General features: G+C 32.2%; 1 protein-coding gene across 1 annotated transcript; it reads right to left on the bottom strand.

Annotated features, from left to right (window-relative positions):
* Nucleotides 1–553: 553 nt before the first annotated feature.
* Nucleotides 554–26,994, bottom strand: LOC127733342 (polycystic kidney disease protein 1-like 2). The gene is made up of 11 exons (XM_052242711.1): nucleotides 26,920–26,994; nucleotides 25,590–25,862; nucleotides 22,823–22,976; nucleotides 20,845–21,341; nucleotides 15,226–15,456; nucleotides 13,587–13,873; nucleotides 11,588–12,190; nucleotides 9,488–9,753; nucleotides 7,127–7,407; nucleotides 3,695–3,848; nucleotides 554–1,828 (listed from the first exon to the last, which is right to left on the bottom strand). The coding sequence occupies exons 1-11, from the start codon at nucleotides 26,992–26,994 to the stop codon at nucleotides 588–590; spliced, it is 4,062 nt and encodes a 1,353-aa protein (XP_052098671.1). The 3' UTR covers nucleotides 554–587.
* Between the last annotated feature and the right edge of the window lie 91 nt (nucleotides 26,995–27,085).

Here is a 27,085-nt window from a genome sequence, read left to right as displayed (position 1 = left end):
CAAATATAGTAGACCTATTGCATACAGCATAAGAAAAACAGACCTAAACACAAAAACTTAACTATAACCACTGAACCATGAAAATGAGGTCAAGGTCAGATGACACCTGCCAGTTGGACATGTACACCTTACAGTCCTTCTATACACCGAATATACTAGACCTATTGCTTATAGTATCTGGGATATGGACTTGACCACCAAAACTTAACCTTGTTCACTGATCCATGAAATGAGGTCGAGGTCAAGTGAAAACTGTCTGACAGGCACGAGGACCTTGCAAGGTACGCACATACCAAATATAGTTATCCTACTACTTATAATAAGAGAGAATTTAACATTACAAAAAATGTTAACTTTTTTTTCAAGTAGTCACTGAACCATGAAAATGAGGTCAAAAACATTGGACATGTGACTGACGGAAACTTCGTAACATGAGGCATCCATATACAAAGTATGAAGTATCCAGGTCTTCCACCTTCTAAAATATAAAGCTTTTAAGAAATTAGCTAACGCGCCGCCAGATCACTATCCCTTTTTGTAATGTTAAAGGCTCGACAAAAATTACAGTTTTAATGCTAAATTAAGTATTAGTTTTCATGTTTCATTTTCATTCTAGCAGCAAGCTCTACAGGTAAAATATTAGCTAACCTAGTAAGAAGGTAATTAACAACTTCTAACTCATTCTTCTTTTTCCCCTTTTCTTTCTTGGCTTTTGTAATGGCAAAATTGACAATAGACATGAATACTGTAAGATATATAAATATTACAGCTAATACAAAAAGAAAGAAAAATATAGGACCCAGAATCCTATGGGCACGCTGGAGACCATAAAAATCAGAAACACCAATGGCAAAATTAAATAATGTCAAAATACAACTTGGAACTCCTTTGTAATTTGGAGAGACATGTCCAAATACCAGAAGAGCAAAGTGGCCAAAGGCAAAGATTAAAACAAAAATCAGAACAGAAAAATTACAAAGTGATTCCTTGGCATAGTTTAAGGTAATGGATAACAACTGCATGTTTTGATTAAATGACAGAATTTTTAGAAATTTGATAATGATAAGGAATACAAGAAATGCCATCATGTATAACTGTATAAAATCCCACCATACAGCAGAGTAAAAACTGACAAACTCCTGTCTATTGGACTGTTTATATTTATCCATTATCCATGTTATTGTTACCATTCTCTGGAAAAACAGACCTATAACACTGTAACACAGACATATCACTAGAAACTCAATCAAATTCCAGAAATAAGTGAAATAATATCTATAACCCATTCTTTTAAATTTTTTCCCTTCATAGTATGTAAAAATAACAGTGAAAAAGGCAAATAAAACCTCACAAACTGATGCAGCAATCTCAGTACTGTCACCATAGTGATATAACTTAGTGGTAAAAATCTGAAAAAATGGAAAAATTCCACGATTTGCAGAAAATTCAAACAGGAACATGACTACACTAAACATATTGACATTAGGATTATACAAAGTAAATTCCACAAAAATTGCACTAGTTCTTCCATCTATCCAACCATCAGTCATTAATTTGTCCAGTGTCTGTTGTGACATGGGGCTAGGGATAATCTCTTTGACATATCCACCACCACTGTATGTGGTCTGGGTACCAGTATAAGGAATGGTTCTAAGCTGCCATGCTGTCTGGTAGGTCCAGTGATCAGCTGTGAGAGGAGCTATTGTATTGGTCTGGTTCCAGGTTTGGTTGTAGTGTTTGGTATCCTCATTGCCAAGCCAATATTTGTCTGAACATTCCACAGTAAAAGAGAATGCTTTTCTTATATATTCTGGTGTAGGACAAGTATCTGGAAAGATAAAAAAGTATGTAAGCTTGAATTAAATTTACTGTTTTCCTTCGTTTAAGGACAATAACACGTAAAAAGAGTCATCCAATGACTTTAGTCATTTTAACTATTTTCCAGATCTTGTCTTGATGATCATTTTTACTGTTGACAGTTTCTACCTATCTGTTTTCGAAATGATAGACAAAAAGATTCAAAATTTATCAAAAATTTTCATAAAACAGCAAACACCTGAAAAGGATTGTCTTGATAATTTTCATAGAAACAGATAGCAAGAAGATCTTGTCATGCTGTCAGAGCATTTATACCCATATTTGATCATCCCTATCTATTATGATTTTTCAGATATTGACAATATAATTGTATTTTCAGATATTAGACAATATAATTGTATTTTCAGATATTAGACAATATAATTGTATTTTCAGATATTAGACAATATAATTGTATTTTACCCTTATTTTCAGATATTAGACAATATAATTGTATTTTCAGATATTAGACAATATAATTGTATTTTCAGATATTAGACAATATAATTCTATTTTCAGATATTAGACAATATAATTGTATTTTAAGATATTAGACAATATAATTGTATATATCTTACCCTTATTTTCAGATATTAGACAATATAATTGTATTTTCAGATATTAGACAATATAATTGTATTTTCAGATATTAGACAATATAATTGTATTTTACCCTTAATTTCAGATATTAGACAATATAATTGTATTTTCAGATATTAGACAATATAATTGTATTTTCAGATATTAGACAATATAATTGTATTTTAGCCTTATTTTCAGATATTAGACAATATAATTGTATTTTCAGAAATTAGACAATATAATTGTATTTTCAGATATTAGACAATATAATTGTATTTTAGCCTTATTTTCAGATATTAGACAATATAATTGTATTTTCAGATATTAGACAATATAATTGTATTTTACCCTTATTTTCAGATATTAGACAATATAATTGTATTTTCAGATATTAGACAATATAATTGTATTTTAGCCTTATTTTCAGATATTAGACAATATAATTCTATTTTCAGATATTAGACAATATAATTGTATTTTCAGATATTAGACAATATAATTGTATCTTAGCCTTATTTTCAGATATTAGACAATATAATTGTATTTTCAGATATTAGACAATATAATTGTATTTTAGCCTTATTTTCAGATATTAGACAATATAATTCTATTTTCAGATATTAGACAATATAATTGTATTTCAGATATTAGACAATATAATTGTATTTTACCCTTATTTTCAGATATTAGACAATATAATTCTATTTTCAGATATTAGACAATATAATTGTATTTTACCCTTATCTTCAGATATTAGACAATATAATTGTATTTTCAGATATTAGACAATATAATTGTATTTTCAGATATTAGACAATATAATTGTATTTTCAGATATTAGACAATATAATTGTATTTTACCCTTATTTTCAATTTTAAGCCATTTCGTCAATGTTGGCTGATTGCTTAAACAAATACAACAAACTTTATACTACATACCATAAGGACCAATCACTTCAAGGTCTGGTGGTTTCAGGAGATTTCAAAAAAAGTTTAATATGACAAAGTACCAAAATGATAGCAATAGCTCTCGCATGGCCCATATGGACATCGAGCTAAAAAGGTGATATCAACTGAATTTCACATTATTGTTTGGGGAAAATTTCTTTTAATAATAATAGTGGCCTTTTGATAAGAAGTCAAAGGGCACCTAATAAAATTCTGAAAAGGGTCTTCTGAGACTTAAGATATACATTGGATAATCATGATGATATCTGAAATATTTAAAGACAATATCGAAAGTACAAAAGTCTACCTTCTTGGACTCTAAGTTGTCTCAGTCTATATGGTCCAACCAGAAAGAAATCATCTCCATGGGTTTCTACTGTTTTGTCTCCATTTTGTATATCATCCAAACCTGGTAATGCTTTAACTCTCATATAATCCCAGAACTTAGGTACTGATGTTATCTACAATAAATAGTTCATGTTTTAGTGATGTATCTACAATAAATAGTTCATGTTTAAGTGATGTATCTAAGTTAAATAGTTCATGTTTAAGTGATGTATCTAAGTTAAATAGTTCATGTTTAAGTGATGTATCTAAGTTAAATAGTTCATGTTTAAGTGATGTATCTACAATAAATAGTTCATGTTTAAGTGATGTATCTAAGATAAATAGTTCATGTTTAAGTGATGTATCTAAGTTAAATAGTCCATGTGTAAGTGATGTATCTAAGTTAAATAGTTCATGTTTAAGTGATGTATCTAAGTTAAATAGTTCATGTTCAAGTGATGTATCTAAGTTAAATAGTTCATGTTTAAGTGATGTATCTACAATAAATAGTTCATGTTTAAGTGATGTATCTAAGTTAAATAGTTCATGTGTAAGTGATGTATCTAAGATAAATAGTTCATGTTTAAGTCAGGTATCTAAGTTAAATAGTTCATGTTTAAGTGATGTATCTACAATAAATAGTTCATGTTTAAGTGATGTATCTAAGATAAATAGTTCATGTTTAAGTGATGTATCTAAGTTAAATAGTCCATGTGTAAGTGATGTATCTAAGTTAAATAGTTCATGTTTAAGTGATGTATCTAAGTTAAATAGTTCATGTTCAAGTGATGTATCTAAGTTAAATAGTTCATGTTTAAGTGATGTATCTACAATAAATAGTTCATGTTTAAGTGATGTATCTAAGTTAAATAGTTCATGTGTAAGTCAGGTATCTAAGATGAATAGTTCATGTATCTAAGTTAAATAGTTCATGTGTAAGTCATGTATCTAAGTTAAATAGTTCAGGTGTAAGTCATGTATCTAAGTTAAATAGTTCATGTGTAAGTCATGTATCTAAGTTAAATAGTTCATGTGTAAGTCATGTATCTAAGTTAAATAGTTCAGGTGTTAGTCATGTATCTAAGTTAAATAGTCCATGTTTAAGTGATGTATCTAAGTTAAATAGTTCATGTGTAAGTGATGTATCTCAGTTAAATAGTTCATGTTTAAGTGATGTATCTAAGATAAATAGTTCATGTGTAAGTGATGTATCTAAGATAAATAGTTCATGTTTAAGTGATGTATCTAAGTTAAATAGTTCATGTGTAAGTGATGTATCTAAGTTAAATAGTTCATGTGTAAGTCAGGTATCTACAATAAATAGTTCATGTTTAAGTGATTTATCTAAAAATAAATAGTTCATGTTTAAGTCATGTATCTAAAGTTGAATAGTTCATGTTTAAGTGATGTATCTATAATAAATAGTTCATGTTTAAGTGATTTATCTAAAGTTAAATAGTTCATGTTTAAGTCATGTATCTAAAGTTAAATAGTTCATGTTTAAGTGATGTATCTAAGATAAATAGTTCATGTGTAAGTCAGGTATCTAAGTTAAATAGTTCATGTGTAAGTGATGTATCTTAAGTTAAATAGTTCATGTGTAAGTGATGTATCTAAGATAAATAGTTCATGTTTAAGTCAGGTATCTAAGTTAAATAGTTCATGTTTGAGTGATGTATCTAAGTTTAATAGTTCATGTTTGAGTGATGTATCTATGTTAAATAGTTCATGTGTAAGTGATGTATCTAAGTTAAATAGTTCATGTGTAAGCCAGGTATCTAAGTTAAATAGTTCATGTGTAAGTCAGGCATCTAAGTTAAATAGTTCATGTGTAAGTCTTGTATCTAAGTTAATAGTTCATGTGTAAATCATGTATCTAAGTCAAATAGTTCATGTGTAAGTCTTGTATCTAAGTTAAATAGTTCATGTGTAAGCGATATATCTAAGTTAAATAGTTCATGTGTAAGTCATGTATCTAAGTTAAATAGTCCATGTGTAAGTGATGTATCTAAAGTTAAATAGTTCATGTACAAGTGATGTATCTAAGTTAAATAGTCCATGTGTAAGTGATGTATCTAAGTTAAATAGTTCATGTGTAAGTGATGTATCTTAAGTTAAATAGTTCATGTGTAAGTGATGTATCTAAGTTAAATAGTTCATGTTTAAGTCAGGTATCTTAGTTAAATAGTTCATGTTTGAGTGATGTATCTAAGTTAAATAGTTCATGTGTAAGTCATGTATCTAAGTTAAATAGTTCATGTGTAAGTCAGGTATCTAAGTTAAAAAGTTCATGTGTAAGTCATGTATCTAAGATAAATAGTTCAAGTGTAAGTCATGTATCTAAGATAAAAAGTTCATGTGTAAGTCAGGTATCTAAGTTAAAAAGTTTATGTGTAAGTCAAGTATCTAAGTTAAATAGTTCACGTTTAAGTCATGTATCTAAGATAAATAATTCGTGAGTAAGTCAGGTATCTTAGTTAAATAGTTCATGTGTAAGTCATGTATTTAAAGTTAAATAGTTCATGTGTAAGTCATGTATCTAAGTTAAATAGTTCATGTGTAAGTCAGGTATCTAAGTTAAATAGTTCATGTGTAAGTCATGTATCTAAGATAAATAGTTCAAGTGTAAGTCATGTATCTAAGATAAAAAGTTCATGTGTAAGTCAGGTATCTAAGTTAAAAAGTTTATGTGTAAGTCAAGTATCTAAGTTAAATAGTTCACGTTTAAGTCATGTATCTAAGATAAATAATTCGTGAGTAAGTCAGGTATCTTAGTTAAATAGTTCATGTGTAAGTCATGTATTTAAAGTTAAATAGTTCATGTGTAAGTCATGTATCTAAGTTAAATAGTTCATGTGTAAGTGATGTATCTAAGTTAAATAATTCATGTGTAAGTCATGTATCTAAGATAAATAGTCTCTAGGTGGAAGTTTTTCAATAAATCATCCTTGCAAAATACTTATTATGAGTGAAAGGGATTCTTGACATTAGACAAGAGACTAATAATATAAGAAATTGGCAACTTCTTGAAATCTAATGATAGTAAGCTGCTCTCAAATTACTTTGGAAAGGGTCAAGTACAAACTAAAATCTTAAAATCTAAAAAAAAAAAATGTGTCAATCACACTATTACATTTCTATATTCATTGAACCACAAAATCTGGATCAAAACCCTCATTTAGCAAAATAAAACTGATGTGACCATAATCTCACTGTAAACTACCTTGACCAGAAACTTCAACCAGATACAAGACATATTGTCATAAAAAGAAATGATTCCTTGACATCATACAGTAAATGGATTTACAAATCTTGTTGTATTTTTTCTTCCTGGTAAAGGGAGACACAAAAAGCAAGAAATATTAATAAATCTTACAAGTATACAATAATTTGAAGCGTGAAGATAACTTACATCAGGGAAACTCAATCGATCTTTCTTCCAACTTTTTCTAATAAACATATCCTGGATAGCATTACCAGAGTAGAATGATGTCCTGACATTTCTGTGGCCGTGGATAACAAATAATACTATGGTAACGAACAAAAAGTACAAAATGATCTCCCTTAGTCGTTCTTCAATCATTCCTTCCATCTGTAACTTTGACATTATCTTATGGAGCAGTTCTTTGGAGGCTGGATCTGGTACAATGTGCTGGGGTAATGTTTCATCATTTTTATCTTCTTCAAACAGAACTAAAAGCATAATCATACTCCTTAATAAGTAAATATCTAACATCAGAATCTCAGTATCAAAGAATTCACAAAACTAAATTGTTCTATCACAATGCAGTTGAAATTGTGTTATTTTTAACAATTTTGATGTTTTCAATAAGCTATCTACACAACCCTGTAGATTATGTTGTTTTAGAGGTATGTACCAACAAGTATTGGTTAAACTGTAGTGTAGAACATTATGGCATATGTGGGAACTGCCATTATGAAATTCATGAAAACTTATTTGTGGATGACATTTTACATTGAGAATATTCTGGTATTAAATAAATCATTAATTTTAAAACTAAAATTATAATAAAAATTGATCTGATTAATATACCAAAAGTCAACAAGATTGCTACAGTGTAGAGAAATGTGCCCCACCTAGCTTTTATAATACTTTGTAATAATCTCAAAACTCTTTTGTTTTAATTCTACAGGGACAATGGCTATTACAGAGAGATAAGACTATGCATCAGTAAAGGGTCATATGTTAAAATGGTTGTAGCAACAATTATTTTTTTTTTCTTGTTTAAATTGATCTTGTGTGATAGTTTTTTTTTATCTACTTGGAACTCCACCATTCAAAGGAAAACATTGGAGCGCATATGTTGTTTTTATTGTTTGATTGATTATATATACAAGCAGAATGTTTTCGTTTCAGCAACTTGTTATTCTTTGGCATGCAAAGCCCTGCTTGACATAGTCTCCCAAATGACAAACCACCCTACCTACTATGAAAACTTATGGACAAATGATATTAGAGGAGAATTGTGACTAACATAGACTATTACTGTGTCCACTGGTTCGAGAACACAGTTATCGTCCTTAGATTTTCGTTGTCTAGTCCCTAGTGTGGACAGTGTATAACTTTTTTTTCATTCACTTTCCAAATTTATTTCTTTATATTTTATATTTTATGCATGAAATATTAAGTAAGGGGATGAAATTACATCTTAAACAAATTTGGGTGCTGAATCTTTATGTTTAGTAGTGATTTGGTCCAGTTAAAAAAGGTCAAAAACTAGTATGTCTGAAGCTGTCAAACCAAGGCTTCCAAAACGGTCAAATATGCCGGACATTTGTATAATGTCCGGTAAAAGTCCGGCTGGGAAAAACACGAAACGGTCATCTACTTTTTAGTTTTCAAGGCTTTCTTAAGAGACGGTCATTTTAACATAATTCGCGATCTTTATGACCCAACATTTCCGGTCATAAAAGTGACATGATCATTAAGTACAATCAAAACAACCCCTACTTTAATCTTTTTGAGATAGAGCAGGTGTGATTTTTTTAATTTGACTTTATGGTCTAAAAGAAATGCACTACGAAATAACTGTGTTCTCGGCCCACTGCTGCAGTGTTCAAATAAAGCAAATATCCTTTATACTGTGGATTCTCTATTATTCTATACCAAGTTTTCCTAAATTTTGTGGGTAAAGATAAGCAATGAATTTACATGTCCAATGAAATACAAATTTTCTATAGGCTTGTATGCAGACTTTCACTAAAACATGAAATCAAATATCCACGAAAATACAATTTATCCTCAATCCAAGAAAATAAATGAATCCTGTATATCATACTAAAAGAATATACATTTTCTCAGATTTATGTAAAGGTAAAATATTTGGAAGTTAGGGAGCTACCATTTGATATTTATGGGGGGGGGGGGGGGGCTAGGATGAAAAAAGTTTGTCCTGCATTTTTTTTTTATTTGTAATCTCTGTCCTGCCTTTTTATTTTTCACTCTATTCGGTCCTGCCTTTTTTTTTTTTTAGTTTATCCTGACTTTTTTTTTACATAAATTGTCATCCTGCCTTTTTTTTGGCAAAGTGTCTCATCCTGCCTTTTTTTTTACTCAAAACTCCTGTCCTGCCTATTTTTTTCAAATTTCATCCTAGCCCCCCCCCCCCATAAAAATCAAATGGTAGCTCCCTTACACAACAATGGAAATTTGTCTTTTGTTGGGAATTAAATTTCTCAGTTTAACTAGACAACTAGTTCTAATAAAACTGCCACATCAAAAATACTAGTATCATTTAGACAATTTATTTACCTGCATCTTCGAGTTTAATATCGACTTTAAGTCCTTCAATCTCTACTGGTTTCTTGAAAATATATGTCAAAATCATTGCTATAGCAAACACTTTAATGGGTTGCTGGAAACAGGCACTTTGGAAGAAAGCTGTGAAAAATGACACAAGCCATTCTACACTTTTCTGGTACCCATACTTAAGACCATACAACATGACAAAGTATGAGTTTATCAGGGAAACAGTTATGACAATAGTCCAGGCTATATATAAACACCACCATGGCAACCTATAAAAATATAAGGGAAAAAGCTATGAAAATGTCAGAAGCTTTATTCACATATGTACCACTCAAAAACTTGCTGCAGTTATCAATTATTTGAATTAAACAAAAAATGGATAGTTAATTTTTTTAGCTGTAGATGGGGATTATTTGTGTACTAAATTTGATAATCTATATCACTCCAGCACTTATCATTAAGCCACACCAATTTGATTTGTAGTTCATCGGACAAAAGCTCCAAAAAATATGGGGCGAGCGAGCGAAATTTTTTTGATTGTATTTATTTCTTGAAAATTAGTTTTTGTGAGGAGAGTGCTCTACAAGTGAAGAGAGCGGTATATTTTTTTTTTAATTTTGAAATTCAGAATTTATATACATGTTAAAACTGAGTTACTTCATGAAAAAACATGCTCTAATGCATATAATTTGATGTATTGGTGCCTGTACCATACCCGACTTTCTAGTCTCGCTGTGGTTCAGTTGATTATTTTCATCAAATAAGCTTTGTCTGCATGTGTATATATTAAGAAAGCATTGCAGATGCAGTTTAGGATAAATGACATATGTTGAATAAATCAAAACATATGTATGTATCCCAAAAATGCCCCTGAACAATATTTTTTGATATAGTTGTTATCATTATATGGTAATGATTGTTTATTGGCTGCTTGACATCCAGTTGGAACTATTCATATTTAGGATCAACATAATGAGTGATGTGAATATTTCAACAACATCATGAGCATGATGAGTAAGATAGTTATATTGATATGCATGTAGATCTCAATGTATTAAAATATCCCTTTAAAATACCTGTCACCACATTCACATGGATTTTTCTGACTTAGCAAAATATACTCTTTCCTTTTGCTCCTAAAAGCTGCAATGCATTTAAAACTCTTTAACTTGACTAGAAGTGGTTGATAACACATCACAAATTATTATGAGCATGCTAATCCCAATACCACTATGTTGGAACTCTTCAATTTATTCTTACAAAAGAGATCTGCTTGCGTCCAAAAGACTAAAAAGGGAATATGGGGTTTCATCAAAATAAGATAATTCTGTGATATTTTTAAAAGTTTATGGGAATTTAATATTAATTTCATTTAAGATAGACAGTCTATGTCTGTTGAAACTGATTTCGAGATTACTCTGATGTCCAACGGCTATTTTGCCAGACAAGCTGGAGCCCAGGTCCCTCAGCCCCAGCTTGTCTGGCAAAACAGCCGTTGGACGTGAGAATAAAAATATTGATGTGATTGTGGTCATCTAACTAAAGATTTTTAAAAGTCTTTGTAAGAATCAGGCAATTTAGAAATATTTCAAAACATGGCAGAAAAAAAAACCACCAACCTAACCACCCCATTTTGAAGGTACTCTCATCCTGAGTTAGAAATTGTAGGTCCATCGCTTCTGCGTGTCTGGTAATTCGAGAAATATCTAGATAAATTTTGGTTAGAATGATAGCAAATTACGGAGCTATCTCCCCTTAATTGTTAATTTCTAGTGCATTTCAACCAAATTATATCTTGTACTACCAGATCAGAGAAAGGAAACGAATGTTATATTCATGTACCATTATACATTCTGAACTTAAATTCATGTAAAGTTGACTTGGTTTTGTTTGTCATGTTTTCACCACTGCCTGATTCTTATGCAGATTGGCACTTAAGTTGTTAACTTCTACGTCATTTGGTCTCCTGTGAAGTGTTGTTACATTAGCAATCATACCACCATATTTTAAAATTCTGTTAATGAGTACATTTAAGTTTAAAAGTTAACCTAATATTTCAGGTTATGTCTATTAATGACAACATTTAAAGTCTAGATTACTAACATTTTTGGTTGTGGCGGTTGAGGCTTCTCTTCACCAGTCAACTCTTCATCATCATCATCATTTATAAGTTGCTTTTCCTCCACAATATCTATCTTTTGAAATGAGTCATCAAACTGGTATTTTCCCCTAGAAGACCTTTGTTTTTTTGGCTTTATGGAAGTTCTCAGAAACAGCTTTACAATGATCAGATTAATTGGAAACATGATCAAACCACATTCTATGCCAATAACTATATCTGCTAATGACAAAGAGATAGATGTCACTTGAACCTGATCATCTGGGTCATCAGTAGGTACTCCATGGAACATAATACTTGTCAACATTGCACACAGAAGTAAGGATAAACAACAACTAAGTCTCTGAACACGTGTGAAACTACTTTGGCATGGCTTGGACAAGATACTCAACCATAGATGACCATCTCTAATATCACGACTAGATTTAAGCAGGAATTCCTGGTTTTTATAAGTATTGAAATCTTCTGGTTTTACACATGGGATAGTAACTTTGACAGAACCTCTTTCAACACCAACCCACTCACCAAATATAAAGCTGTATACTTTATTTGTTCTCAAGTCCTGAACCAATACTCTTGTTAAAAACCTAAAGTGTACATAATAAATAAAATTATTCACTACACTTATATGGACTGTACTGTATAACATTAGTATCTTATTTCTATATTGTACTAAAATAATGTATTACTATTTACCAAGAACTATAATTTGAAATCAACTATTAAAAAAAAAACTGGGTGAAGTTTATAAACAATATTTGAGCTGCGTTGGATAGAAATCCGACGACCTTATGCAAGTGCACGTATACATGAATAAGTATAAGATTTTGATTGATTTTGGAACATTCAAATGCGAAATAAAAGATAAAATTTGGTCTGTTTTGTATATGGAAAGCCAACGGGGTCAAAATTCTTAATTCGTAGATTGTCAATTTGTAACTTGTAACTGTGTAATTCCAAAATTCTTTATTTGTAAATTGTCAATTTGTAGCATGTAACTGTGTAATTTCAAAATTCTTTATTTGTTAATTGTCAATTTGTAACTTGTATCTGTGTAATTTCAAAATTCTTAATTTGTAAATTGTCTTATACAAATGTTAGATCTAATGAATTACAAAGTCGCAAATAAAGAATCTCACAGTTACAAATGTTCAAATTCAAGAATTTAAATACAGTAACAAGTTACAGATTGACAATTTACGAATTAAGAATTTAGAAATTACACAGTTACGAATTTCAAATTGACAATTTAGGAAATAGAATTTTGGAATTTCACAGTTAAAAGTTACAAATTGACAATTTACGAATTAAGAATTTTTACCCTGTTGGCTTTCTATTTTTGTAGGGTTCTTATAAGAACTCAATTTTCAAACAGTTACAGACTTTCCGTAGAGATTTTTTCAACCCGAAATAGGTTAACAGGTGGATTGATATTCATTTGCGTAAGGTCGATTTCTATCCGACGCAGCTCATTTTTCAGAATCACCCGATTCATAGATATAAATTTTCTTATGTTCATATAGATCCATTTTTGAATACTCTTATACCTAGTATTAAATAGATTTAAAACAGCAAACTGGTCTTTTGTTTCATTAATCAGTGTCATTGTAAAAACAATCAAAGTCAACAGCATAAATGGAATTTGTCAATATCAAACTTTTTGTCTTGACAAACATTTGAAAATTTGCCTACTGATCACTGTCCTCTAAATATCTATTTATTGATGGTAAGTTTGTTGGTAGGTTGCCGACTCATTGACTCTACATATATGTGTATTAATGGAAAGTTTGTTAATAGGTTGCTGACTCATTGACTCTTGTCTAAATCTTGTACTGCCACACTGCTTATTCATATCTTTATCAATGACAAAATTTCAAAAACAAAAAAACAAAAAAACAAGTAAAAAAAGACATACATAGCTACTTCGTAGTCTCTGCAAAAAGTCTTAAATACATTTTATAATCAAAGAAGAATAATATATACCATGATGGGGAAGTTCCTGAGTTGTCATGCCAGATGGTTATAGAATTTAAATCACCAAGGTGATGAGATGATGTAAACATAAACCAATCTTCCCAGCCTGCCTTGAAACATCCTTTACCAACAACCGAGTCTGACAAACAATGTTTAGTACTGTGACCTTTATCCCCACTGACATAACAAGATACTTTGGCTGTTGTTTCGGCACCTGCCCACCATCCTGTTACAACACACATTAAATACTGGTATGAATGGTTAGGGTTGGCATCTGATAGGATCACAATGCCAGCCTGTAAGAAAAGCATAGTACTGTAAGATACATTACCAGACTTAATTACAACCTGAAGACTTAAAGTTGGCATCATTGTGGCAAGTAAAAGATAAGACTATATTAACTGACAAGTAATAGAAACAGAGGGCATATATTAAAGGTTGGTACCGGTATCAGAGAAGTTGGCACTGCCTTAAAATCAGCCTTCAAAGTAGGTTTAAAGACCAGGTTGCCTTTTGGCCAACAGATATAAAATTTCAGTGGCTAATTCAAAATTTTAGTGACCAAACCATGACTAAGTTAACAAAAAAGTAAATATTCATTGAGGTTTGATAATAAATTTTAATACTGGAACAAGGCAACCACAGTGAGAATTCTAATTTGATTCCTGATCAACCAGGAGAACTCTTTTAGCCAGCTGTTTTGGAATTTTCTTATAAATTTTTCCAGTACCACTTGAAGTTGTTGCTGCGATTTTACGCTTAATCTTAACATTTGAAGATGTACTTGGCTCTTCAGAAGCCAGAGTTTCTATAGAGGAACTCTACGCCCCTTCTTTTTGTTTCTTAGCTGGTGAAACATCGTTGTTTTGAAAAATACGGACAGCAACATCTGTTTGGCTGCCATGATGTATTGGCCCCGAAAACACTTCATCGGATGCTTGAATTCCCAGTTAAGTTAATAGCTTTATAGACCCTGTTAAGATTAAAAATGCTTGAAATCATATTCAAGATTTAACATGCATTCAAGCGCTGGTATGACTGTGAATAAAACTTAATAAAATACGACCAGAGGCAGGTTGATTACCCGGAATTTTACGGTCGCCAGGTCCAAATAGTACCAGTCGCCAAATGGCAACCAACAATGAAATTAAGTTCGCTTGGAGGCTTTATGGGTCGCCCAAGCAACTGTTTTAATAGCCTAAATTGAGGGCTTAAAATATCGTTGACTGATCATAGTGATGTCCTAACTATCAGATAACAGTGATCATCAGACAACAATACAAACTTGTCAATGTTAAGATGGTCCCCCATTCCCTAATTATATAGATATGGAAAAGTTGATCCTAGATTTTCAGTATTTCCTTACAGGAATCAATTTTTTGCTCTGACCGTAACATTTTTATGAGCATTTCTTCAAAAACATTTCACCACCATATGAGTTGTTGTAACTGCTAACATATTTAATCAAAATTGATTAAAACCATGTTCATTGACAAATTGCAATTGGCAAACAGTGATGTATAATATGGGAACTGGACTCAAACCATTTTTTGATTCTTCAGATTTTAAGCATAATATCTAATTCAAAGCTGTGTAGGACCACTACATTTTTAGTAGGACCAGAAAAATTTGCTACCGATTTCCTTACCTGAGCTTCATCCCTTTTGTCAGCTTTCCTGGCCCAGAATACTCCAGCCAAGAACAAAAACCATACAACTATAACAGTACATACTACTATAGGGTTGTCAAAGAAAGTCAGGAATAATGCTGCATCAGCAAATGGATCTACAAAATTTGGCAATACCAAAAAACTGCCAGAAAATGATGTTAAATGTGTACATTGACAGTGAATTACTTCCCCTGTTGTCTGTTCTGAGACCTGAAATAAATGTAAGTGTTTTTGAAGCCAACTCTCAAGTATAATATTCCTTTTTTTCAGAAGCACAAGTGTACAATTCAACAAATCAAATCTGTCACCCCAAATAAATGTCTTGTGACATATTGCATTTCCTTTGTTTCCTTTTACCTATTATTATTATTTAAGCTTTTTTGTCTGAGGCAATTATCAATAGATTTAAAGGTGTACTATTTTAATTTTTGCTGGTACATGTTTTGTGAAATAAGAGTGCACACGCTGAGATGTCTCGCCGGCTTGAATTTTATGTTGTGTCTTTAAGATCATGGTTTTATTACCGGTGTCATATGGTATTTTGAACCCCCTGAAAAGTGAACCCGGGGTCAAAATACCATATGGAAAATTGACCCCGGGGTCCTCTTTACTGAACTTTATCAGTCATCCATGAAAATGTGGTCACAATCAGATAAACACTGCCTGACAGACATGCACACCTTACAATTTTTTTTATACACCTAATATAGAGAATCTATTGCTTACTTGGAGAATTTGAGAATAGGACCTAACTTTTACCATTCAATCATGACTATGAGAACATGGTCAGATGAACAGTGCCAGACAAACATGTACACTTTACAATCTTTTCATACACCAAATCTAGTGGACTTGTAGTAACTGAGAAACAGACCTTAACATGAACTATAGGCTCTAAAGAGCCTGTGTCGCTAACCTGCATCTTCAACAATGGCCACTTTTAAATAATAAACTATTAACACAGAGATATGTGTCACCTTTTTGTTATTTCGATAATGCAAATGTTGAAATTATAATAGCAATACTTTAACATGTACGTTATGCAAATATTCAAAGTCAATGAACCATGACTGAAGGTACAGGGATAAACAATATCCATGGAAATCAGATGTGCCAATGCTAATACAACTGCATACCAAATACCATTGACATTTCATGTGTCATTCTCTTTAAACAAACCTAAACACAAACATTAACTTGTAAACTATGCAAAAGTTTCTAAGTCAATGAACCATAATGAGGAGGTGTGGTTATATAATCTCAGTGGAAACGAAACTTGCAAATACCAATACTTTTGTATACCAATATCAATGACTTAAGATTAATGGTTCATCTTAAACTGACCTAATCACAAACTAATACATGTAAACTAAGCAAAAGTTTCAATGTCAATAGACCGTGACTGAAGGACCAAATATACTCCATGGAAATGAGATCTGCTAATGATTATACAACTGCATACCAATTATCATTGACTTACCACTAACAGTTCCCCTTAAACTGATCTAACCACAAACTAATACATGAAAACTAAGCAAAAATTTAAAAGTCAATAGACCATGACAGAGGGGGCGTGGCCAAATAATCTCCATAGAAATGTGATAATCCAATGCTTATACAACTGTATACAAAATATCATTGACCTACCACTAGTGGTTCACCAGAAAATGACTTTATCACAAACTAATACATGAAAACTAAGCAAAAATGTCAAAGTCAATAGACCATGACAGAAGGGGTGTGGCCAAATCATCTCCATGGAAATGAGATATGCCAATGCTTATACAACTGCATATCAAATATCACTGACCTATAACTAGTGCTTCCGCAGAATCTGACCTAATCACAAACTAATACATGTAAACTAAGCAAAGTTTCAAAGTCAATAAACCATGACTGAGGGGGCAGGCCAAATAATCTCCATAGTAATGAGATGTGCCAATGCTTATACAACTGCATACCAAATATCATTGACCGACCACTAGTGGTTCACCATATACTAGACCTAATCACAAACTAATACATTGTTGACGCCGCCGCCACCGCTGGAAACAGCATACCTATGTCTTGCTTTTTGACTCCGACAAGGCGAGACAATGATCAAAAATGGCGGTTGAAAATTTTCATTCATGAAATATTTCATTCACAGGATTTTTTTCTCTTCAACGGGAGGACTGGAGGAGACCCCTGAAAATGGGATTATTGTACTCCCGTCAGGATGTTCACATGTATGTGTGCAGGTGAGCTAAAAATCTAACATCAAACAATGAACCATTAAAATTAAGTCAAGATCAGATGAACCATGCCAGAAGTTTATGTACACCTTAAGATCATGCCAAACATCAAATATAGTTGACCCTTTGTTGGAAGTATCTGAGAAACAGACCTAACCACCAAAAAACTTGACATTGACTAATGAATCATGAAAATCAGGTCAAGGTCAGATGAAACCCTGTCAGAAAGGCATATATGTTTTACAATCATTCTATACATCAAATATAGTTGCCCTATTGCTTTTAGTATGAGACACTTTCCAAACTTAAAAACAAATCCCTGAAGTAAGGTCAAGGTTCGATGAGCCCTGTCTGAGGGATATGTACACTTTGGAATGATTCTATATGCCATAGTTGGTCTATTACTCATAATAAGTGAGAAAATACATGAGAAAAACATGTTCTTTCAAGTAGTCACTAAAAATAATAAACTGTTGACACAGAGATATGTCTCGCCTGTCGGCATAAAATTCCGAAAAAGACAATCTGATGGACAGCAACATTGCTAATTAATTTAAAATAGCTGGACCATGAACTAGTGGGCAGGGCCTCCAAATGCTCAACAAACTAAGATCTACAGATAGTAATGTAACTTTGAAGAAAATATTGTAAGTAATTCCTATCAAACTAACTTAAGCAAAAATCTTAACATTGGTAATCAATTTAAAGTCACTGCAGGGGCAAGGAGTGGAAATAGTCGTCAAACTGATATGTACTGATAGTAATGCAACTTCATACAAAATATCTTTGATCTATCACAAGTTGTTCAGGACTATCAAACTAACTTAAGCAGAAAACTTAACATTGAAATTGCTTATTAATTGAAAGTTACTGGACCATGACCTAGGGGTCAGGGCCTCAAAATAGTCGTCAAACTGATATGAACTGGTAGTAATGCAACTTTAAAGAAAATATCATTGATCTATCACAAGTTGTTCTTATCAAACTAACTTAAGCAGAAAACTTAACATTGAAAATTGCTAATTAATTCAAAGTCACTGGACCATGACCTATGGGGCAGGGCCTCAAAATAGCTGTCAAACTGTACTGATAGTAATGCAACTTCATACAAAACACATTGATCTAACAAGTAGTTCTTATCAAACTAGCTTAAGCAGAAAACTAAACAATTGTTGACGCCAACGATGACAACATTGTCGGGAAAGCAATACCTATGTCTCGCCTTTCGAGACTTTGTCGAAGGGCGAGACAAAAATGTCGTCAAAGACAATATGTCTGACAAAAATACAAGATATGAAGTATCCAGGTCTTCTACCCTCTGAAATGTAAAGAGCTTTATACAAATAGAAGCTGAATTGAATATGAATGAAATATTTCTTGGGGTCTTTCAGATCAAGGCCTTACTAAAGGTTTAAACTCAATTATCCCGGAAAATGAGGACAATGTCAGAAAAATCTGTCAACGGACATGTACACCTTAAACAGGGGCGTAGCTACCTTCTTAATGAAGTGGAGTCACAAACTAAAGGGCGAGGGGACTGGGGGCCGCTTAAGCCCCCCATTAAGTCCAGGGCAAAGCCCTAGTAGGGGGTGAAGCCCCCCCCCCCCCCTCCGGAAGCTCCGCATATATAGCGTTTCAAAACAATAACAACCGTAATAAAACTTGTACATTTTTGTTGTGGTTTTTTGGTCATCTATTTGTTTAACTTCGAATGAAGACTAGACATTACCGTTAGCGTTTTTTATACGCCGTGAGAGCTTTTAAAATCACGGAGATTTGTTCCACATGCTAGTTTTTGGACTGAGCAAAGTAGCTGTATAAAAACAAACAATAAACATAAACACAATACTATATGTGGAGTTTCTGTTAGCATAAACACCATTGGATACCAAATACTTGGTGGACATATTCTCCAAAAGTTTGCTTAACATATGTATTTAGATGTTTAAAACATTTGTGGGTAAACTCTACAAGAGAGAGAAAAAGGAATTTCTAATTTTACACAGTTAGCATGGTTAGGAATTCTCGAAGTTGAAATTAATGAACTTTTTCAGAGGGAATGGTACTTTATATTGACCACCATCTTTTTCATGGTCTGAGTTTGTTAATTAACAGGCAATATCTAGATGGTAACAGTGAAGATACGTGTATTAAAAGTTTGGTGTATCTTCCGAACAAAAATCAACAGTTTAGTGTCAGACTCGGACAGAGAATTCATTATAAAATTGAATGACCAAATAGTCCAGTAAAGCGAGTTAGAATTAACAATTTATTTAAATGCTTTTACAATCAACCATTCGTATTACCGGCCATATAGACACCGACATATGTCGAATTACGAATCTATATACAAGATGCTTCTTTTGTAAAATAAATAAAAACGTAATACATGTACTTGAAAATGTGTACTTTTTTATAACAGCAGTTCCAACTTCTCATCTACTAGTATACGGAAACTATTGATTGATTGAATGGTTATTAATGTCCGGTAACAAATATTACATGCACACCAGGACGAGAATCCGTTGACGTGATGTGAAAATTAACTATTCGTGTCGTCAAGACCAACATACTTAGTAAATTTTGAACTAGTTCACAAGGTAACAGTCATTATTCCCGGATCGAAACTGAAGAGTCTTCGTTCTAGTAAGATGTGTGCTTTGGGGCGAAGCAGAAAATAATAATGTTCAAGGTTTTTTTGTTAACTCTAAAAGGATAATGCTTTTTTTTTGCCCTCAAGGCGAGTATATACGTTATGGTGGTGGTACCGACAACTATGTAGCTGGTATTTTCTAAACAATGCCCGTAATATAAAAAGTTCCGCTAAGTTTACACCAGTTGTATGTATACAAGTATTACAGGATTAAAAATTTCGCTGCATGTGTATTCCTCTGGCTTTTATTCTTTGGGTAGTTTTTAAAATGCTTACATAGAAAGACCAATTCCTATAGGTTAACTTTGTCCCTCTCTCTCTCTATCTCTCTTTCTGTTTTTTTTTTTGTTTTTTTTTTTGTGTGAAAACGACAAGGATGTACGTGCTGTCGTGCCTCCGGGTAGCTACGCCCCTGTTAAAAATATTCTTTATATCAAATACAATTCACTTATTAATAAGTATCTGAGAAACAGACCTAATCACAAAAATTTATCATTGCCCATGACATGATATCAAGGTCAGGTGAACCCTGTCTGAAGGTCACGTTTACATTGCAATGATTATATATATCAAATATCGTTGTCTTAATTCGTGAAAATAAGTACAAATACAGTATAGAGCTTTATAAATTTTTCCTCCATCTCCACCAGATAAACATCCTGCAAGACAAAAATTAGTACACAGCCAAAATGACTTCTATCATAGTAGTACCTGACAACCATCATTCTTCCAAGCTTCCTTTTCTTCATTCCAATACAAGCAGGCTACACTGTAACTCTCCACAGTTAAATTAACAAGAAGTTTTGTATTTTTTTCACATTCTATTCCAGACTCACAAATTGTATTATAGTTATTGGTGAGATCATATTTAGTAAATGAAACATCCGATGAACTTTGTAATACTGGAGAAATATATGTATAGTAAAGGTCATCACTAAACACAGATGTGCTTATAAATGTAAAATTGTTTCCTTCATTCAGCAGAGTCCCATTTGTAAAATTCAATTTTGTCTGATCGCCCTGTTGTTTATGTAGAATTTGGAATTGGAATTCCAGCTGTTGACTTCTGACAGACATAACAATAGAATGTCCTTCCTTCAGATTTGTACTCATTCTTAACATGGATATCTTGATTGCATCGACTCGGAAAGTATTGTTTACAAACTTCAGCGGAATTTCCAAGGTGAAATGTGTATTTTCTGTCACAGCTAAAAAAATATATAATAAATTTAAATTCACTGACAGTGCAGGAATTTGAATCTCTTGTATATGTTATGATAATTAATTTGTAATTGAATTAATTATCTGTGAATCAGAATTGGGTGATATAGGCTTGAACTGCTTCCTGTGAAACACTTATTACAATGGGTTTGTGATGTTTTTTAACCATTTTGGCACAGGCAAAATAGAAAATATGCTATTTTGCCGACTCTAGGTAAGCGGTAGTCAATTTCTCCATTAAAAACGGATTTTGTTTACTGTGACTTGATTGGAAGTATTGCTCTCCACCTGTTTCAACTTATTCAAAATTCTGACCAAATTGCAATTTGTTTTCTAAAACCAAACTGTTCAACTGGTCAGAAATTCGAACATAGAAACCACAGTCAAGTCGTGAAAGTGCAAGGTGATAAAATAAAGCATACTTACAATCACTAACAGTCAAGTCACAGTAATAATATGCAATTCAAAGAACTGACTATTATTTCAAAAGCAAATTTGATTTAAAATTTTTTATCAATAAGCATCATCTGTTATTTTGAAGCTATGTGATTGATTTTGTTAGATTGTATAATGTTTTATGAAATTTATATGCAGAGACTTTTGACTTTTATTTTTTTTACAACATACAGTTAAAATTCTGAGATTTTATTCTTATGTATACATGTGTACATATTATATAATGTACATGTAGCATTAGACTATGACTGATTTTAAAAGTAATTTCAACTACATGTTTTGATTTGATTTCATTGCTACAAATGGATGCTCAATATTTTTTTTTTATTTTTATTTACTTTTACAAGTTCTAATTTTCACTTGGACTCATAAATCACAGTTTTTAAACAATTATATGCATGTTAAATATTGTTACTGTTATCTAATTTAATTATATGAGTAATAATTTGATTCTTTTGTGTTGACAATGCACATTTTGCTAGTACTTTTCAAAAGTTAATATTAAAATTCACTCTTTACAAAGAACCGGCAAAATAGCAATTATATAGATTAGACCGTTGGTTTTCCCGTTTGAATGGTTTTACACTAGTAATTTTTGGGGCCCTTTATAGCTTACTGTTCGATGTGAGCCAAGGCTCCCTGTTGAAGATCGTACTTTGACCTATAATAGTTTACTTTTTTAAATTTTGACTTGGATGAAGAGTTGTCTCATTGGCACTCATACCACATCTTCTTATATCTGTTTCTTTAGAAATATGCTATTTTAACCGGCTTTAATTAAGATATTTTAATCGGAGCCGGCAAAATAGCCACTGCCAATTTTTAATCCTAATTTTTTTTGAACTGGTTCTTCACAGCTATGGGTACCAAGGTTTGTTTATTTTTACTTGGACTTAAACCAGTAAATGTCATCTATGTTTCAAATGGTTGTTTATCTTATCGGGATTGCTGATTTGTATTTAAAATAATTCCAACCAAACTGATATGGTTATGATGGGTTTTTTAATCTTACCTTGATTACTGATTTGTATTTCAATTGGTTCCTGTAAATCAGTAACTGTTACCACTTTTTTATCACTGGTCTTCATTTTAAGGGAGACAACAGGTGTTGTGACATCATGAGATGATTGGTCCCAAACATAGGGATTTTTATCAATAAGCATCATCTGTTATCATACAGAAAAATATATTTACACATAAAGCAACATTTCTATCATTTGTGCTCAGTTAATTGTTGAATCAAATTTTAATGTCTTGTTCTCCAGTTCTAAAATTGACAATTTAATTTTAATCTTATTGACAAAGAATATCAGCATGTATAACATTATTTATGTAATCAAATTCTTAATCAAATATATAGTACCAAAAAGACCAACTGTTTGTTGGCACCACTCTATTGTACAATGGTTATATCAGGTGAATATACTAAAAGAGAAATGAGGTATCCTAACAAGAAAAAAAAAAAGCATGTTAAGGGGAGTGATTAGTTGCTGAAAAGATTTTGAAGAAATCCTTATAAAAACATTAGGGTCCAAGCTCAAAATTAGGATCAGTCAGAAAACATACATATTTATTTTTTGGCTTAAGCCATATGCGCGGATTTGCATTACTGCACGAAAAAAAATTGTTACATTTGCATGAGAAATATCATTACATTTGCACGGATTTAAAAATAGTAATTTACAGGTAAATATGACTTTTACAACTTGTAATACAAAGCTTCATGACTAGTTATGATCTGTACCACATAAAGGTGGCAGAATGTTCATTAGTGTTAAGTTTTGCCTAACACGATTTTACCATTCACCTCCATGAAATGTCTTCTAACGTTTTGTCATTTCAGTAAGTAAATCCATCATACAGAAAGGACTTGTTCCCTTTAATTGATGGTGATAGTTCTGGTTCCACTCTAAACATCCTTAACGTCCAAATGACACCAACAAATTGAATGGATATTTGCTCAGTAAAATATATAATACATTTCAACAGTGAGTTGGATTTACTAACATGGTAAATATACAGGTAATTCTATAGGTAATTAAATGTAGACCAATTTAAAAATGGAGCCCAATATCCAAAATAGTAATACAAGGTTAGAACCCCCAAAAATTAAAGTCTTTAAATTAATCTCATTGAAATTGGTTAAAAGATTTAGATATAAGAAGATGTGGTATGAGTGCCAATGAGACAACCCTCTATCCAAGTCAAAATTTATAAAAGTAAACCATTATAGGTCAAAGTACGGTCTTCAACAGGGAGCCTTGGCTCACACCGAACAGCAAGCTATAAAGAGACCCAAAAATTACTAGTTGTATTTATTTTCAATTGAAGATTTCTTGCTATTGCTCAATACTGTGCTATTGCGCAATACTGTGCTGTTGCACAATACATAGTTAAACTGTTATATATATATAGATTCTTACATTGATACCAGTGGTTTATCGGATTTATCCAATCGAGATAGTTAAATTATCAATTTTAAAGTCTGAGCCTTGTAAATTTATAATTTAACTATCGAGATTGGATAAATCCGATAATTCACGAGTAACTATGTAAGAATCTGTTTCTCTAATGATTAAAAAATACATTTTCATTTTTTGTTAAACCAAAATCCCCTTCGAGTGCCTTCCACATTTCACAAAGTTGTCAATTTCATTAACACCTGTTAGCATATTTTGAACTGATAAAGGTTATGACCCTTAAATTCATCCGATCATCTTCTGAGATCACCAGCAACCACACGTTGATTAAATTTTTTTATACAATGAGTACAGAAAGGTATAAATTGTCAAAGAATTAGAGAAAATAATTTACACACCCTGTTTTGTGTGCATCTCCTGCCATATCATTATTTGTTGCTTTTATATATAAATCAGAAATAATCAATGTAAAAATGGAAAATTTTTTTGGGGAAAAAAAAAAAAATTGACAAAAAAAATCCCCCCCCAAAAAAAAATTGACCCCCCCAAATAAATTTGGAAAAAAAAATCCCCCCCAATTTTTTTTTGAAATTTTGAAGATTTATCCATTCAGGAAAAATGTACAATTTCAGAGAGTTCCATTAAACTTTAACACAAGTTATTGTCTGAAAACTAGAAAAATGCCTGTTTTTGGCCCCTTTATTTCCCCTAATTTCTTAACGTTTGGGGCAATTACCCCCAAACTCAATCCTAGCCTTCCATTTGTGGTATAGAACCTTGTAGTATAATTTCAAAGAGATCCATACACTTAAACATAAGTTATTGTCTGGAAACTAGAAAAATGCTTGTTTTTAGCCCCTATATAATTCCTAAACGTTTTACCCGCAAACTCAATCCCAGCCTTCCCTTTGTGATATGGAACATTGTGGTACAATCTCAGAGAGATCCATACACTTACACACAAGTTATTGTCTGGAAACTACAGAAATGCTTGTTTTTGGCCCCTTATTCATAAACTGTTGGTACCATAACCCCTAAAATCAATCTCAACCTTCCTTTTGTGGTATTGAACCTTCTGGTAAAATTTCAAAGAGATCCATTCACTTAAACTAAAGTTATTGTCTTGAAACCAAATGTGTCTTCGGACGATGAGGACAACATAATAGCATTATACGAACGCAAATCTTTTGTGGTCGTATAAAATCACACAAATGTAAAAAAAAAAATTGCGCAAATGTAATGTCCTTTAATCCCCAAATCCGTGCAAATTTACTACACCCATTAATAAGTTGAATTTGATAATTATTACCTGGATCCGTTTAATACTTTAGACAACTTTTAATTCTATTGTCCTTTTACCTGTAGACTAATGTCACCTTGCAGACTGTTTAAGAGACCACTGAAATGAGAATCACTAGGTAGTAGGAATTGTCCTGTAGTTTTCTTGCTACTAGATGACCTAGAGTTGGCAAGATTCTGACCTAAAGTGTTGGCAGGTGACTTTTTCATCACAGCAATATTCATATTACTGGTAACAAACACAATAGGTTCTGCAGCAGGCTGGGCAATAGCAAGGGCAGCATCTGCTATAAAATCTACCAATGTTAAAATCTTTTTACCAGATTTTTTTACCTGAAAAAATTAAATAGGAAGTAATTTAAATACCTGTTTCTGCCCTCAAGTCTAGAATCTTGTCAGTTGTCTGTGTCTACCCCCAAGTCTAGAATCTTGTCAGTGGTCTGTGTCTACCCCCAAGTCTGGAATCTTGTCAGTGATCTGTGTCTACCCCCAAGTCAGGAATCTTGTTGGTGGTCTTTGTCTGCCCCAAAGTAGGGAATCTCGTCAGTGGTGTGTGTCTGCCCCCAAGTCGGGAATTTCTTGTCAGTGGTTGTCTGTTTTTATATTTTTGTTGGTGAGGATTCTGTAATCAAGCTGAAGGAATATGCCAGACAAGTTAATTTACACCAGCCATGTAACTTGTAAATCTCAGGCTATTATTCACCCCAAATGGTGACTGGGGAATAGAAATATGGCCACCTCTGACCGGCAGTAAAACCCTTGCCAAAGTGGGGCGTTCATTTGGCTGTGCGGGATGTATAAGTTTGCAGCCACGTCCGGTCAGAATAGGGATGTTAAATCTGATGCCTTGTATAAAGAGAATGCCAGTCTTTGCACCTTAAGAAGCCTTGCAACAACTCTTTGAGTGGTCTGTATGTGGCCTGTTGCAAGGCTAAATTTCTGTCCCTATCAAATATACCCTCATTTTCCTGTGGCAGTCCAAATTTCCCAACCCTTTCAACCCGGACGGCCTCTATTACAGGACCTACCTTTTGTAATTATTGTTAATTTGTTCTCGTCCTGAACATGCATGAAATATTTGACACTGAACATTTAGCAACCAACAATCAATCAATCTAGCAATAAATGGCCTTTCAGATACATTTTTTTGTTCGTTTCTAGCTGTGCATGGATTCTGTCATCATTATTTGATATAAGGTTGAGATACTTTCACTTTAAGGCAGAGGCATATATTTGAAATGCTATAAACAGTGGATGTCTCATATTACAATGATAAATTCTTTATTAACATCATTTGGTAATAGTTTGTTTTTTAGTATCTAGATAAAACGATCTTGATGGAACTGATGTTGATGCCTTGTTTAATGGAGTCTCTGTTTTATCTACTTACTCTTGTGTGATGATCTCCATGTTGTTTCAGAATCATATTTGTACTGGTCCTGTAGCTAGAACATTTTATATGCATTCTTTAGTTTTACCAGGAAAATTATTGATGCACAGAGTTTTAGTCAAAAAAATACTTCATGTCAAATTTATTGGTTAAAAATATGAAGGAG

Source organism: Mytilus californianus, unplaced genomic scaffold (genome assembly GCF_021869535.1).
Source record: "Mytilus californianus isolate M0D057914Y unplaced genomic scaffold, xbMytCali1.0.p SCAF_3, whole genome shotgun sequence".
Classification (NCBI taxonomy): Eukaryota; Metazoa; Mollusca; class Bivalvia; order Mytilida; family Mytilidae; genus Mytilus; species Mytilus californianus.
This window is presented reverse-complemented; position numbering and strand designations above follow the sequence as displayed.

Excerpts from the sequence above, each read along its gene's own strand:
- LOC127733342 (XM_052242711.1), bottom strand. The coding sequence starts at position 26,994 with ATGCATATAAAATGTTCTAGCTACAGGACCAGTACAAATATGATTCTG. Across the intron at positions 25,863-26,919 it reads ATGGAGATCATCACACAAGA|GTAAAAAAATCTGGTAAAAA; the intron begins GTAAGTAGATAA and ends TAATTTTTTCAG. Across the intron at positions 1,829-3,694 it reads ACAACTTAGAGTCCAAGAAG|ATACTTGTCCTACACCAGAA; the intron begins GTAGACTTTTGT and ends TTATCTTTCCAG.